Source organism: Hevea brasiliensis, chromosome 6 (assembly GCF_030052815.1).
Source record: "Hevea brasiliensis isolate MT/VB/25A 57/8 chromosome 6, ASM3005281v1, whole genome shotgun sequence".
NCBI classification, from domain to species: domain Eukaryota; kingdom Viridiplantae; phylum Streptophyta; class Magnoliopsida; order Malpighiales; family Euphorbiaceae; genus Hevea; species Hevea brasiliensis.
The window spans coordinates 98,302,055-98,318,997 of record NC_079498.1 but is presented as its reverse complement, the minus strand read 5'-3'; the positions used below and the strand labels follow the sequence as shown (position 1 = coordinate 98,318,997).

General features: G+C 34.4%; 2 protein-coding genes across 3 annotated transcripts; both read left to right on the top strand.

Annotated features, from left to right (window-relative positions):
* The first annotated feature begins 725 nt into the window (after positions 1-725).
* Positions 726-2,099, top strand: LOC110643250 (retrovirus-related Pol polyprotein from transposon RE1). 2 transcript variants are annotated; one of them, XM_021796626.2, is made up of 2 exons: positions 726-1,635; positions 1,815-2,099. In XM_021796626.2, the coding sequence occupies exons 1-2, from the start codon at positions 795-797 to the stop codon at positions 1,853-1,855; spliced, it is 882 nt and encodes a 293-aa protein (XP_021652318.2). In that variant the 5' UTR covers positions 726-794; the 3' UTR covers positions 1,856-2,099. The 2 variants fall into 2 exon arrangements, with proteins under 2 accessions (XP_021652318.2, XP_021651608.2); XM_021795916.2 differs by having other exon boundaries at positions 726-1,641.
* Positions 2,100-8,365: 6,266 nt separating this feature from the next.
* Positions 8,366-9,480, top strand: LOC110644525 (fasciclin-like arabinogalactan protein 14). The gene has a single exon (XM_021797717.2). It carries the CDS (start codon positions 8,408-8,410, stop codon positions 9,257-9,259), a length of 852 nt encoding a protein of 283 aa, XP_021653409.2. The 5' UTR covers positions 8,366-8,407; the 3' UTR covers positions 9,260-9,480.
* Positions 9,481-16,943: the final 7,463 nt, after the last annotated feature.

Here is a 16,943-nt window from a genome sequence, read left to right as displayed (position 1 = left end):
AAATTGTTACATGGCATATCCTCGTGTAATTTTTATCACTTAGCACATTGGACATTAATACAATTTTTTTGAAAAGAAAATAAAAAAAATAACTAAATTAAAGAAAAGTAAAAATTTAATGATTAAGTTCTCTACTTTAAGTTAGCTAAAAGAGAGAAGATTTACTTAAATATTATATTTAGCTAAAATATTTTATACCAAACCAATATTCTTTACACTTAGGTATTAAATCTCAGCTCTTGATCAATAAGGATTATTTTCTTATTTTGTGTAATATTCATTTCCTTATTTTGTATAATATTTAAGTTGACATTCTGTAACAGCATGATTATATCCTATAATTGTGGGATATCACTCATGCCCTTTTTGTATATATACCGGATGAAGGAATACAAAACACAAGCCATTGTTTTATACATCTTATATGGTATCAGAGCACTTATGAGCTTGGCAGCCTCACGATCCTTCTTCTAATTATGTCTGAAAATACAATCAACTCCTCCCCTCCATCTTCATCCTCCACCACTACTTCTCCACCAGTTGTCATAGCAAGAATTTCTCCTCTCTCTAACTCTATTGTTAGCTTTCACCCCTCATCTCAACTACCCATGAAGCTTACGGGCAGCAGCACCTTTGCCACCATGGACAGCTCAAGTCTCCACCCTTCTTTATGGGTATGATTTAATCTCCTTTGTTGATGGCACCAGTTCTTGTCCCCCCAAAATGACCAAGAGATCATTAATCCGGCTTACAAAATCTGGACCAGATAAGACAATCTAATCTGGAATGCCATTATGGCTTCAGTTGATATCACCATTGCTCCTTCAGTTGCTTCTGCTCTCACTTCTCATCAAGCATGGGAATTTCTTCACATTACCTATGCCAACAAATCTCAACCCCGAATCTATAGTCTCCGAGACATGCTAGCCAAGGTTACTTGTGACACCAAATCTATTGCTGAATATTTATGTGAAATTCGGTCCATTACCGATGAATTAGGCACTGCTGGTTCTCCTATCAGCAATGCTGAATTAGTAGTCAAGATCTTGAGTGGTCTGGGTCCTGAATATAAAGAAATCAGTGCTGCTATTTGGGCTCGGGATTCTCCAATATCTTTTGAAGAATTATTTGACAAACTTTCTGATCATGAGCTATTTCTCAAACATGAAGAACTCAAGAAACCTTTAGCCACCATCACTGCCAATCTGACACAACAAACTCCTCGATCTCAGCCTCCTTCAAATCAGTCCAATAAAAAGAGATGGGGCAATCAACAATCTTCTCATTATGATTCACAAAACTCTTCTCCTCGCCCCTTTAGCTCAACCCAAAATCAATCACATCAAATCCAATCCTTTAACCCTCGACAACCATTTGGTTGGCGCCCTCACTTCCCTCCTCATTCCCATGGTCGTATCCAATGCCAACTTTGTGACAAATTTGGCCATATTGCCAAAACTTGTCGTTCTCGTCCTCCCAAAAATCCTCAAGCTTATTTTGCTGCTAAATTACCCACCTCTTCCTTAACTCCATGGGTTCTCGATACTGGCGCATCTCATCACATTACTACTGATCATCAAAATCTCAATAATCTTTATAAGTATGCTAGCACCGATGAGGTTACTATGGGTGATGGTAATGGTATCCCTATTACTCACATTGGCTCTTCTCTTCTTCCCACTTCTCAAACTTCATTCACTTTAAATAATGTTTTATGTGCACCTGCTATACGAAAGAATCTCATATCTGTTTGAAAATTTTGTGCTCAAAATCAAACCTATATTGAATTTTTTCCATCTTCTTTTATTGTGAAGGATCTGAGCACAGGGGCATCCTTGGTTCGCGGCCAGAATAAGAACAACCTGTATGAGTGGCCATCCTCATCAACTTCCTTCCTGAAATCAGACACACCCACAACTCAATTTGCTGTTGCCTCACCATCTCTAAATCACTGGCATCGTCGACTCGGTCACCCACATTTGCGTGTCCTTCAATCCGTTGTCTCTCAATTTTCACTACCTCACTCCAAAAAGTCATCTTTCACTTTTTGTAATTCATGCTACTGCAATAAAAGTCATAAACTACCTTTTCTAGTTCAACACTGGTTAGTACAAAACCACTTTAAGTTATTTTTACTGATGTATGGGGGCCCTCTCCTATTGCCTCTCTTGACAAACAACTATATTATGTCATTTTTGTTGACCATTTTCCAAATACACATGGCTATATACCTTAAAGTATAAATCTAAAGTTACCCTAATTTTTATCAAATTTAAAACCCTTGTTGAAAATTACTTCAACACAAAAATTACCACTGTTTACTCAGATGGTGGTGGTGAGTATGAGGGGTTGCATTCTTACCTTTTATCTCAAGGAATTCAACATTTATTCTCCCCTCCATACACTCCTCAACACATTGCCATAGCTGAACGGCGACATCGACACATTGTTGAGACTGCCCGAACTCTTCTTCACCAAGCATCCCTTCCATCCTCTATATGGTCCTTTGCGTGTCAAACAACTATTTATCTCATCAATCGTTTGCCTACTTCAATCCTTCAAAATAAATCTCCCTTTGCTGTACTCTTCCGTGACACACCTACATACTCTAAACTTCGTATCTTCGGTTGCCTATGTTACCCTTGGCTTCAACCATACGCCAAAAATAAATTAGAACCAAAATCTCAACCTTGTGTTTTCATCGGATATTCCCTCTCTCATCACTGTTACCAATGTTTCGATCCCACCACCTCAAAAGTTTTTCTATCTCGACATGTTAAATTCTTAGAATCTGAATTTCCATACAAAACAATCTTCTCTTCCTTGTCATCCTTACAAGCCCCACTTGAATGGCATGATCTCTTTTCTTCACCTGTGGTTACCTCTCAAGAGGCATCATCCACCTCTTTTGATATGCCTCTCATTCCACTTCCTGATCCAAATCTACTATCCCCTCCTACCACTTCTTCGGTCACTCAAACAGAAACTTCTTCATCGCCACCTACCATGGCTGCCACTACTGCTTCAGATTCCAACACTATTACAAGCACGTTAAGATCCTTATCTTTCTCACCACAACCTCAAAATCAACCCTCCACCCTACCACCACCTCCAAATCGTATGATCACCCGATCACAAAATAATATCTTGAAACCCAAAGTTCCCTTTGACTATCTAGCTGGATGCTTTGATCTTACCACACGTACAACCATTCGCCAAGCCCAGCAGCATTCCCATTGGCGTACTGCCATGTGTGAAGAGTTTGATGCCTTAATATATAATCATACATGGGATCTTGTTCCAGCACACTCATCACAAAATATAGTGGGCTGTAAGTAGATTTATCGAATAAAAAGAAAAGCTGATGGTTCTCTTGATAGGTACAAGGCACGCCTTATAGCCAAAGGATTTACTCAACGTCTAGGGATTGATTTCCACTCTACATTCAATTCAATTGTTAAGGCAGTCACGGTCAGAATTGTTCTATCACTTGCTGTCCAACAAGGGTGGCCACTTCGTCAGCTAGATGTCAATAATGCCTTCTTGTAAGGCACCCTTAAAGATGAAGTCTTCATGCAACAACCACCTGGATTTATTCATTCTGAATTTCCATCACATGTGTGTCGCTTAAATAAGCCCATCTACGGTCTTCGTCAAGCACCAAGGGCCTGGTACCCTACGATAATTTTTGACTAAATATGGCTTTGTGAATTCGCGCTCGGACAACTCATTATTTATATACTCACATGGCGGTATTCTCCTTATACTTCTTATTTATGTTGACGATATTGTACTGACAGGAAATCATTCTCAAGCTCTCTCTCAAACAATTGCTGATCTCTCCAAAAAATTCTCACTTAAAGACCTTGGAGCATTACATTTCTTTCTTGGAGTAGAAGTCGTACCTTACTCAGGTGGTCTTCTCCTATCTCAATCCAAGTATATTACAGAGCTTCTTCAGAAACATAACATGCTTGATTGTAAAGGAGTTCAAACTCCATTAAGCTCCACAACTACACTCACATTGAATGATGGAGCTCCACCCACTGATGCTAAACAATATCGACAAGTGATTTGGGCTCTTCAATAACTATCATTCACTCGTCCGGACATCTCATTTGCTGTCAATAAATTGTCCCAATTTATGCATCAACCATCGACCCTTCACTGGCAGGCTACCAAGCGCATTTTACGCTATTTAAAACAAACTCTTATGCATGGTTTAAGTATTTGCAAATCTAGGAATCTTGATCTTCATGCATATTCAGATGCTGATTGGGCTGGAGATGCAAATTATCGCTGTTCAACCTCAGCTTATCTCATGGTCAAACACCAATCAGTTGGTCTTCTAAGAAACAAAAGATTGTTGCTCGCTCATCTATTGAAGCAGAATACGGGGTAGTAGCTGCCATTGTAGCTGAGGTAAATTGGATCCAAAATCTTCTCTTTGAGCTTCAAGTTCCAACATCGACACCTGTCGTTTATTGTGATAATGTTGGCACCACATTTCTTTGTCAAAATCCAGTTTTCCATAGCAGAATGAAACATATTGCTATAGATTTTCACTTTGTCCGAGAGCAAGTTCAGTGTTCTAAACTTCGTGTTCTTCATGTTCACTCTGCTGACCAGCTAGCTGATTCCCTTACCAAGGCACCAGCCAAGCACCTGTTTCAGAAAAATTTCTCCAAGATAGGAGTTGTTGACACCACCCCTATCTTGCGGGGGCATAATAACAGCATGTCAAATCGAAATCTCAGCTCTTGATCAATGAGGATTATTTTCTTATTTTCTGTAATATTCATTTCCTTATTTTGTATAATATTTAAGTTGACATTCTGTAATAGCATGATTATATCCTATAATTGTGGGATATCACTCTTGCCCTTGCTGTATATATACTAGATTAAGGAAATACAAAATATAAGCCATTCTTTTATACATCTTATACTGGAGTGTAGCAAATATATATGACCCCATATTAAAATAGTACAAGCTCTCATACTATATTAAGAAAAAGCCCAAAAACTAATTCAAGAGGATGAGATTTGTTCAAATTTTATATTTAACTCAAATAGCTTATCCCAAACAAATAATGAGACAACACAATCCAAATGAGTTTGCTATATCTATTTAAAGTCAGCTAGTCTACATTATTAATTGCAGTTTATATTATGATAATACTGTTTTATTTTTATTTATTTAAGCCTTTGCTTGGGATGAAAGTTTTAAAGTAATGAAAAGTTTTTATTAAAGTTTGAAAAATTTGAACATATATGAGAGAGTAAAAAAATTTTAAAGTAAAATTTTTAGAGTTTTTTTAAAATCTTTAAAAAATTTATATTTTTAAATCCACTAAATTGATGGGTTAAAAATATTTTTTCTTCAAAATTTTCAACAATTTTTAAAATTTTTTCATTATTTCCAAACAACAGTAAAAAAAACTATAAAAATTTAAAAATACAAAAAAATTTTACTTTAAAACAAGCTTACTTTATTTTACCTCCTCCTAATCAGAGTGTAAAGCTGTTGTTTAATTTCATGAATGAAAAATGACAAATTATTATTTTTACCTCAATTTGTTTTACATTTGCTGTGTTAGTTTCTCATTTATATTGTGTATCAAAATATTTCTTGTATTCATCCTGTTATATTCTTTATACAAGTAGTTAATGAAACCAACACCCAAGGCCAAAAGTAAGGGAGAATTACATCCATAAAAACTTTTAATTTGTTATAAAAATAAAATTACATGAATTAAATAAATTATAATATAAATTAAGATGTTAAATTTTTTTCCAAAGTATATGCATATATTTTGAACTTTGTTGCTATAAATGCATGCTTTTTTATTTAAAATAATTTAATAGATTGATGGACTATCCCATAACTATCCCATAGGCATAACATAATTTTCACCCTTTAAACATTCTCATAATAAATGTAATAAATCTTATAATTGTTAAATGAGAAGATCTAAACTTAGAACATATCAATTTCCTAACTTCAATTACTGATGGAAGAAATAGTGGGAATTCAAAATATTTATTAACAGAGGTAATGTCTCTATTTGGTAATAGCTTTTAAGATTGTTTTTTGTATTTTGACTCTAAATTAAATATTACCTCTCGTACTTATTCATACTTTTCAATAATATAATATTTATACTAATATTTAAAAGTTAAGAAAATGGTTTATGAAACATTACTCCTTCAAACTTTTTGAAGTTGAGGGTAGGGGTGGCCACAATCCGGTTTTGAACCGGAATTGAACTAGAACCGGTTTGATCAAAATCGGACCAAAACCAATCAAAACCGGAATCTATTTCGAATCGGACCAAAACCTTCATTCTGCGGTTTGGTTCAGGTTCATATTTTTCAGGAACCGTGAACCGGCGGTTCCGAACCGGATTGAACCAACTATTCCAAACCGGATTAAATCAGCGATTGAAATGCAAAAAAAATTCATTAAATATGTTACCTCACTCCTAATTCATTTATATATATCATTAATTATCTGCACAATTATTCTCTATACTCTCTTCAATTCTTAATACTTTTTTAATTTCTCTCAAATTTTCTAAATAATTATTTTCTACACTCCTTTTAATTTCCAGTACTTTTTCAATTTTCCTACTTTATTATTTTATATACTTACTGAAATTTTTAATACTATCTCAATTACTTTGTTTTTATTTTAAATCCTCAATAAAATTTTCAATACCCTCTATTTTAATTTTGTTTTCTCTTTTATACTTTTTTAATTATCAATTATCATATAATTTTTAAAAAAATGCAAGTAATAGAACTAGAAGTTTTCATTCCTCTAAATCCTAAAGGGATACATAGGCAAAATTAAGTTCATATACTTTTTGCTAATTTCTTTAAAAAAAATTAATTTCATCTCTAGTTTTTTAATCAGGTTCAAGTCTTTACTTATTAAATTTTTCTTAAAGATAAATGATTTTCTTTCTTATTTTATTTTGATTGAAAGATTTATAAGAAAAATTAAAATATTTTTGTATATATATAACTTAAATTCTGAATCAATAAAATTGTTCTCTAATTTTTTTTTATCTAAGCTACCCTTAAACTGCCCCTAAACTGCTCTCAAACCATCCTCCAAACCATATTGAACCGTCCTTTTTTCGAACCGCCCTTCAAACCGTTTTAAACCGAAGTTTAAACCGAAACCGGCGGTTCAGAAACCGTCTTTCAAACCCTCCCCTAGCGGTTTGGTTCAGGTTTATAATTTCATTGAACCTAAATCGGCGATTCAACAACCATAACCGGCAGTTCCTGAACCGTGGCCACCACTAGTTGAGAGAGTATTTTAGCTATTATAAAAAAGATGATACCATTATTTTTATATTTAATAGCTAATTCAACAACTATTTTTTTTGAACACTCTGACTTTAAATTATTATATAAACAAATAACTATTAATAGCTAATATCTAATAGTTAACAGCTAAATAAACAGTTAACGGTTATTAAAATAGCTAATATAACATAATATCAATTATTTGGAGACAATTTTAAAATTTAGTGAAACAAATCTAAAATTTTAGTGGAATAAAATACTACTCTCTCCATTCCACAAAAAGATACTTACCTTTTTTTTTATTTATCCTAATTTATAAGCCACTTTAAAAAAAAATAGTAAATTATTTATTAACTTATTAATATACCTCTAGAAGGAATAAAATTTATTATTTCAATAATAATTTAGTAATATGAATAATTTAATTTTTAATGAAATATAAGTGAAGGTATATATATTAAGAAAAGACTACATAAAATTTATATATTTTATTAATTAATATAAAGGAGAAATAATTTCTTTTAATAGAGTTATTTAATTATCCTGAGTTTGCCATATTATTATTATTATTATTATTATTATTATTATTATTATTATTATTATTATTATTTGTTTAAGTGCAATTTTATTATTATATAATGTTAAGGAAAAGGTAGTGCATGAATTGTTGACATCCTGAAAACATTGGCTATAATTATTAGATGCATCATCTTACAGAAAAATGGATCATTCTTATAAATCTCATGTAATTATGGGAGATACTATGAGTGCACCTAATAATTTTTAAAAAACGTTGAACTGTTGAAACACTTGGAGAATCAAAGTTTCAGGGCAAAAATTGTCAAATCCATTATAAACCTGGCATCTGGCAACCATTTTCTCCCTCATTTCTGACGAGAAACCAAGCTCCAAGCATCCCCTCAAACTCCGCGGATCGATCTAGTAGACCAACTCCTCGACAAATATAGACCTGTGTTCCTGTCCACTCGATTTGCATATAAAACTTCTATTTTACCTCACTTTCTAATGTACTTTCCTTCTCTATCACTCGTCACTTCTCTAATTTATGTGCAAGTGAAGAGTTAACAATGTCTCTCATCAGCTTCTCCGCTTCTCATTTTGCTCTCTTCTTCTCTTTCTTTCTTCTCTTCTCTACTGTTTCTACTTTTAACATCACCAGAATCCTAAGCAACTACTCGGATTTCGGCAACTTCAATGATATGTTATCACGAACCCAATTAGCAGACGCCATTAATAGCCGCCGAACGATCACCGTCCTCGCTGTTGATAATGGCAACGTATCCCCTCTTAATGGACTATCATCGGATGTGCAGAAGAGGGTCTTGAGCCTGCATGTGATATTGGATTATTATGATCTTGCAAAGCTCCAAAGATTGTCAAAGAAATCTGCAATTCTCACCACCCTTTACCAGTCCACTGGCCAAGCCGGAGGCAAAGAAGGGTTCTTGAATGTGACAGATATGGGTGGTGATCAGGTTGCCTTTGGTTCTGCTGTTGCGGGATCGAGTCTTAATGCCAATTTGGTTCAGTCCGTTACTGCCCAACCATATAATATTTCTGTGCTGCAGGTTAGCTCTCTAATAATGCCTGAATCTGTTACCAAGAGTAATACAAGCACAAAAACCCCATCACCAGCCAAGGCACCTGCACCATCCAAAGCAAAGCCTCCGGCCCCTGCCTCAGATATGGCTCCTGCACCAGCAGATGCTGACTCACCCACAGCTGATACACCGTCGAACTCTCCTTCCCCAGCTGCAGATTCTTCAGCCTCATCTCCCTTCATGGATGGTCCCACGGCAGATTCTCCTGATGCGGATTCTCATAGTGGGGGTGCATCAGCCAATGTTGGAAAAGGAACTAGCCTTGCTATGGTTGCGATGATTTTGTCATTTGGCTGGGGTCTAGCCAAGATGATCTGATTCAGGATAGGAATTAGGAGTAATAAGGGAGTAGAAAGATTAGTTCTTTTGCACTCACCAACTGAGGCTGTGTTGGTTGCAGTGCCTCTTTCAATTCATTATGTTTTCTAGGCGTTGAATGATTGAATTATTTCAACTCAATCAACTGTTTGCCTTTAAAACTGTTTAATTTTTGCAAGCCTTCCACCATAAATGGAATCAGAGATGAGTGCTTGATTCATTAGAAAATATTGCCTTTTTTCCTTCGATCTATAATTTAATGACTCTCTTTCCTACCTAAATTCAGTCCATCATAGATTAAGATATGCAAAATAAAATTTATTTATTAAATATATGAGTTTCATATTTTTATATTTTGAATTCATAATAAACCAGAACTAACTGAGAATTTTCTTCTTTAACTTATCATCCATTATCTTATCCATCTCTTTTATCTCTCAAAAATCCCTAAAAATAAAAAAAAATTGAAAAGTAAAATAAAGAAAATACTATCAATTCATATTTTATTCTCTCCAGCTCACATTAAAATTAAAATTAGAGATCAAAATCAATAAATTTAATAAATATTCAACAATTTCAACATAAAAATATTTTTTGAAAAATTTTATTTGGAAAAATGAAGGACTTATTATTTTTATAAAATATTAAGGGCTACTCTCGTGTGCTCTGTGTTGTGCATGAGTCTCACATTCCAAATTTGTGTCAAACTGATCCAATTTTCCAAATGTAATGTGTAATTGACTGCAAATTATACTTGTGTGTTCAAATATTAAACCTTTAACCCAAGTTCAATAGTCAAATTTATCATGACTAGATTTTGCAGACTAGAATGATATTAGGATTTGAGTAAGCTTAAGGTTATTAAAACCTATAATAAACCTTACTGATATCAAAACTCAAAAATAAACGCCTAACTTAAGTGCTAAACATATATAATATAAAATAATATAAATATGGAGAGTACAACTCAATCTAGTAACATCATATTGTTGTGCACCGCGGAAGCGTGTAAACTGCAAAGAAACAAAGTAAACATATAAAATACCAATATTTACGTGGTTCACCCTCTCAACATAGGGATACATTCACGAACATGCCATCTTTCATTATCATCAATAAATAAATCATCGTTACAAGCTCAAAATTATACTACCCATAGACCCAATTACACTCAAGAGAACCCATACAACATTAAACTGCTCATAGTAAATATATTAGTTAGTCCCTCTCAGTCACTACACCACAAAGGGTGTCTTCAACTATATGGGCAAGTGCCCTCTCATCAATGGACAAGAATCTCTTTCTCTTGAATTATATGTCCTTACTCTACCTTAAGCCGAAGCCTCTCTCCACTGTAATGGGCAAAAGCCCCTCATCAATGTGTAGAGCCAAATCCGCAGTAATTGACAAGGCCCCTCTCTACAATGGACGATAGCCTTATTCCATAAGCTGAAAGCCCTTCTCTTCAATGGGCAAAAGCCAAACAACATTTTCCATCATTCTCTTATTTATAGTGTTAATTCTCTCAATTCTTATCTGATCAGGAGTCCTACTTAATTTAGGAATAATAATAAAATAAGAGTTCTACTCATTATAGGAAATATTCATCCATCCTATTGAGAAATATTTCTCTCACTCAAATTAGGAAAAGATCTCTCTCTAAATCTCATTAGGATTTTGAGTCATAATTCTAATACATATATATAATAATTAGAAGAATCTAACTCAATCCTACTATAAACATACATGGTATCAACTAATTCATAAGGTTAGTTTCACATAAAATAAAACAGAGTTAGAAAGAAAATGAGTCATATCTCAAATAAAATGATCCTCTTATCACTTAGAAAAAAAATTATTTAAATAAAAGTGAGCGTTTAACTAATGAGTTTCGATATTAAATAAGCATATATGACATTCAACATAATTAGTATGAAAAGAAACTTGCTTGGTGTAGGCATCGTTTACATGTAGTAAATAGTAATTTCACCCTTGTGATTCTAGTTAAGGGTGGGATTTTAAGAGAAGAGGGAAGGGAAGAAAGATGCATAAAAGGGGAGGGGACGAGAGAGGAGGGTAATTATAATTAAAGGTGATGTCCATTATAATAATTTAATTATTGATGTACTAAAATTTGATTCAACTCAACTCAACTCAACTCAACTAAGCCTTTATCCCAAAAATTTGGGGTCGGCTATATGGATTCGCTTTCTCCACTCTAGACGATTTTGGGTTAAATCCTCAGAAATGTGTAATGCTTCTAGGTCATGTTGTACTACTCTCTTCCAAGTCAATTTAGGTCTACCCTTTTTTTTCTTTATATCCTCTAACCTAACGTACTCTACTTGTCTAACTGGAGCCTCCGTATGTCTACGCTTCACATGACCAAACCACCTCAATCTTTCTTCTCAACTTATCTTCAATTGGCACCACTCCTACATTTTCTCTAATACTCTCATTACAGACTTTATCTAGTCTAGTATGGCCACTCATCCACCTTAACATACTCATCTCTGCAACTCTTATCTTAGATGCATATGACTCTTTCAGTGCCCAACACTCACTACCATATAACATAGCCGGTCGTATGGCTGTACAGTAAAATTTTCCTTTAAACTTATTGGGGATCTTATGATCACATAAGACTCCGGTGGCACGTCTCCACTTCAACCATCCGGCTTTAATCCTATAACTAACATCCTCCTCACATCCCCCATCTACTTGAAGAACTGAGCCTAGATATTTAAAGTGATTACTTTGGGACAGTACCACTCCATTCAAACTAACTTCTTCCCTATCATCAGTTTGGCCTTCACTGAACTTACAATGCATGTATTCTGTCTTCGTTCTACTTAACTTAAAACCCTTTGACTCTAGAGCACTTCTCCAAAGTTCTAGCTTTCTATTGACTCCTTCTCGTGTCTTATCTATCAGAACAATATCATCCGTAAACATCATGCACCAATGAATACTCTCTTGTATATGTTTCATCAATTCATCTAAAACTAATGTAAAAAGGTAAGGGCTTATGGCTGATCCTTGGTGTAATCCAATTGAGATCGGAAAATCTCGTGTCCCCTCCCACTGTGCGCACAATAGTAGTTGCTCCTTCATGCATATCTTTCAACACTTGTATGTACCTAATAGATACCCTCTTTTGTTCTAATATATTCCATAAGACATATCTTGGAACACTATCATAAGCCTTCTCCAAATCAATAAAAACCATGTGTAGATCTTTCTTCACATCTCTATATTTCTCCATCAAGCTTCTAATGAGAAAGATCGCTTTCATAGTTGAACGACTGGGCATGAAACCAAATTGATTGAGAGAGATAGAAGTATCATGATGTAGTCGATGCTCCACAACTCTCTCCCACAACTTCATTGTATGGCTCATGAGTTTAATTCTTCTATAGTTTGAGCAACTCTGTATGTCTCTCTTATTTTTAAAAATAGGTACTAAAATACTCTTCCTCTATTCATCAGGCATTTTCTTTGAGTTTAGAATCTTATTAAATAATTTAGTTAACCATGCCACTCCCATATCTCCTAAACACTTTCACACTTCAATTGGTATTTCATCGAGTCTACAGGCTTTACCCACTTTCATTCTCTTAAGTGCTTCCTTTACTTCTAAAGATCTAATCCTTCTAGTATAATTCACATTCTTTTCTATTGTTCTATAATCTATATTCACGCTATTACCATTTTGACTATTATTAAAGAGATTATTAAAATAATTTCTCCATTTTTCTTTAATGTCCTCATCTTTCACCAACACTTTTCCTTCTTTATCCTTAATGCACCTAACTTGATTGAGATCTTGACATTTTCTTTCTCTCCTCCTTGCTAATCTATAAATATCTTTCTCCCCTTCTTTAGTTCCAAGTTTCTCATATAACTTTTCAAAGGCCTGTGCTCTTGCTTGACTAACTGCCTTTTTTGCCTCTTTCTTTGCTATCTTGTAATGTTCATATGTCTCATTATTATCACATTTAGGTAATTTCCTATACCATTCCCTTTTTCTCTTCACTGCCTTTTGTACTTCCTCATTCCACCAGCATCTCTCTTTTGAGGGTGGTCAATGTCCTTTAGACTTTTCAATTACTTTTTTAGCTACTTCTCTAATCTTTGATGCCATCTGTATCCACATATTATTGGCCTCCATATCCAGCTTCCATACTTCAGACTCGAGAAGCTCATTTTTGAATTTCACTTGCTTTACTCTTTTGAACTCCCACCACTTTGTTCGAGCTACACTATTTCTTCTGACCTTATTTGAATTGTTCCTAAACTTGATATCCAAGACCACCAACCGATGTTGACTTGTTAAAGCCTCTCCTGGAATGACCTTGCAATCCTTGCATAGAGCTCTATTTGTCTTCCTGGTTAACAGAAAGTCGATTTGGCTTCTATGTTCCCACTTTTGAAAGTCACTAAATGTGACTCTCTTTTTATAAAGTAGGTATTTGCTAGTATTAGGTCGTATGCCATAGCAAAATCGAGGATGTTTTTTTCCTCCTCATTTCGACTTCCAAAACCAAAACCTCCATGAACATTCTCATAACCTTGTTTATCACTTTCTATATGTCCATTCAAATCTCGACCAATGAAAACATTCTCTTCATTTGGTACGCTTTGCATCAAATCATCCATATCTTCCCAAAACATTTGTTTACTCTCACTATCTAGGCCTATTTGTGGGGCATAAGCACTACCTATATTTATTGTTTCTCCTTCTAGTACTAACTTTACTAGTATAATTCTATCTCCTACTCTTTTCACAACTATTACTGCGTCTTTCAATGTCCTGTCTATGATTATGCCCACTCGGTTCTTGTTTCTCTCATTTCCGGTAAACCACAGTTTGTACCCTGAATTATCCACTTCCTTGCTTTTCTCTCCTACCCATTTAGTCTCCTGAATGCAAGCAATATTCACCCTTCTCCTTTCCAAGGTATCCACAAGTTCCATTAATTTTCCTGTAAGTGATCCAAGATTCCAAGTACTAACCCTGATCCTCCTCCTATACTGCTCCTTCCTAATTGCTCTCCTTCTATGATATCTTATATTGTTTTCTATATCTATCTTGTGTTTTGTTCCACTGTTGACCCCGTGTAGCTCAAAATGAGCATTGATTTTGATGATAACAAAACTCAAAGAGAATCTATCTAACCTAACCTTAAAGTGATGTGTAGATTCTTTGTCTTATGCATAAAGAACCTTTAAAGTTGTATCTAAGGAGAAAGGATACTCAAAGGTATTTCACGACAAATCCAAAATGAGAAAAAGGCTATGGAAATCAAGACTCAAAGCAAAGGTATGAAAAGCATAGTGTTAGAGTCTTAGGTCTTTTTGTGAAAAAGAATGGATGAGAATTTAGTCATATGGAGCTCAAAAATGAAAATTTATTTTCTGATTACTTTTTCTCATCATGACCTTGAACACAACTATTGAAACATTTTTTAAAGGTCTAAATCATTTTGCATTGCAAGTTGAGACATGCAGCTGTTGACTTAGTTTGCTAACTGGTTTGCTAAATTTTTTAGTTTGCTAATGAGTTTGCTAAAAACGTTAGTTTACTAACCTAAAATTTTATTAGTTTGCTAATTTATCGTGTCAACTTAAGGACAAAATAATGGCTATTTTGTCTTGTGTATAACGTTCCAAAAGGGTTTCAAACGGTCTAAAATGATTTGGGACTATAAATACACATTCTTCACTTCATTTACACTTAATGAAAGCTTACATTTGAACTCCAACATTGATTTTTCATTTATTGCTTTCATTCAAGAGCCTTAAAGATTTTGAGCTACCATTGGCAAATCAACTCATCTCTTCTTTATAGTTTGATTTGTATTGTGTAAGAGTGAGTGTTGAAACATTGAATTACATTCAAGAGAGGTTGTACAAGCACCTATTGAAGCTTGGGAGAGTTAGTGCTTGTGATTGCACTTGAGAAGGTTTCAAGCTACCTTGGTGTAAAAGCTTGGTGTTGAGAAATTGTAAAGGGCTTTTGGTCTCTTGCCTTCAAAAGAGCAAATAGTGGAGAGAAGACTCAAATAAGGTTCTTTGAGAGAGTGGATGTAGGCTAGTTACCACTATAAAATCCTTGTGTTTGATCTCTCTATCCTTTACCTTTTACTTTTGTGCAATTTTAAATTTTTCCTCATATACATGATATTGAATGTTGGTTAAATAGATTGAGTTGATAAATTTGTGAACATATTGAGTGACTTGAGAAAATTGGTTGATGAATGCTTTGTTAGATATTGCCATAAACATTGATTGAGAATTGAATTGCAACTTAGGAACACATTGTTGAAGCACATATCATTTTCTTTTTATATAGAGAAGCACATAGTTGAACAAGCCTCAATTTTTCATTAGGCTATAAGCAAGGGCCGAAAAATTGTTAAAGTCCAATTCACCCCCCTCTTGGACTATTTTGGGATAACAAATTGGTATCAGAGCCTGACTCTCTTGCTTAGGGTATTACAACCTTAGAGTGATCCATAATGGCTAGTTCATCTAGTACACCTTTAGTTGAAGGCTACTCAATCACTAGACCGCCACTTTTCAATGGCACTAATTATTCATTTTGGAAAGTAAGAATGAGAAATTTCATACAACTGTGGATATTGATGCATGGAGAATTATTAAAAATGGTCCACATGTTCCTCAAAAGAATGGTACTGAACTACAAAAGTTCCAAAACATGAAGATGAATATGATGACAATGATTGGAAGAAAATCTCTATAAATGCTAAAGCTATTAATATTTTGCATTGTTCACTTGACCTTAATGAATACAATCGTGTTTCGGATGTCAATGCTAAGGAAATTTGGGATAAGCTTGAAGTGACTTATGAAGGAACTGATGTTGTTAAAGAGTCCAAAGCAAACCTTCTTATTCGAGATTATGAGTTGAAATGAGGCCGGAGAATCAATTGCGGATATGAGTACAAGGTTTCTCGATCTTGTGAATCTTCTCAAAGCGCTTGGTAAAAGATTTGAGGAAGCTGAACTTGTGAAGAAAATTCTTAGATCACTTCCAAAATCTTGGGAAGCAAAGACTACAGTTATCCAAGATACCAAGGATTTTAAGACTTTCACCTATGATGAACTCATTGGCTCTCTTATTGCACATGAGATGGTATACAAAAAGGGTGAAGTTGAAAATGAGCAAAAGAAGAAGAAAAGCATTGCTCTCAAGTCAAACAAGGATGAAGATAAGAAGAAAGGTGTTGCATTTAAAGTTGACTCAAGTGACAACTCAAGTATTTCAAGTGATGATGAAGATGAAATGGCTGTGCTTGCAAGAAAATTTAAAAGAGCTTTCAAGAAGGGTGGAAGCAAATACAAGAAATTCTTGAAGAAGTATACTCCCAAGGATAAACATTTCAAAGATTCAAAAGAAGAAATTGTATGTTATGAGTGTCACAAACCTGGACATATCAAGCTCAAATGTCCACTACTCAAGAAGAAGAAAGAAAAAGAAGATAGGAGCAAGAAAGCAATGAAAGTAGTATGGAGCAACAGTGAAGAATCTTCAAATGATGAATCAAGTGACAAAGAGGCTGCTCTCCTTTGTATGATGGCACTTGAAGAGAAAGTCGAAAGTTCACAAAAGGAAGAAGAAAGTGACAATGAGGTAAACTCTTATGAATCTCCTAATGTA

What these genes read in the sequence shown, in the direction of transcription:
- LOC110643250 (XM_021795916.2), top strand. Translation starts at nt 795, where the DNA reads ATGGCTTCAGTTGATATCACCATTGCTCCTTCAGTTGCTTCTGCTCTC. An exon ending in TACTATGGGTGATGGTAATG is followed by an intron (nt 1,642 to 1,814) that starts GTATCCCTATTA and finishes TTTATTGTGAAG; the next exon opens with GATCTGAGCACAGGGGCATC.
- LOC110644525 (XM_021797717.2), top strand. Translation starts at nt 8,408, where the DNA reads ATGTCTCTCATCAGCTTCTCCGCTTCTCATTTTGCTCTCTTCTTCTCT.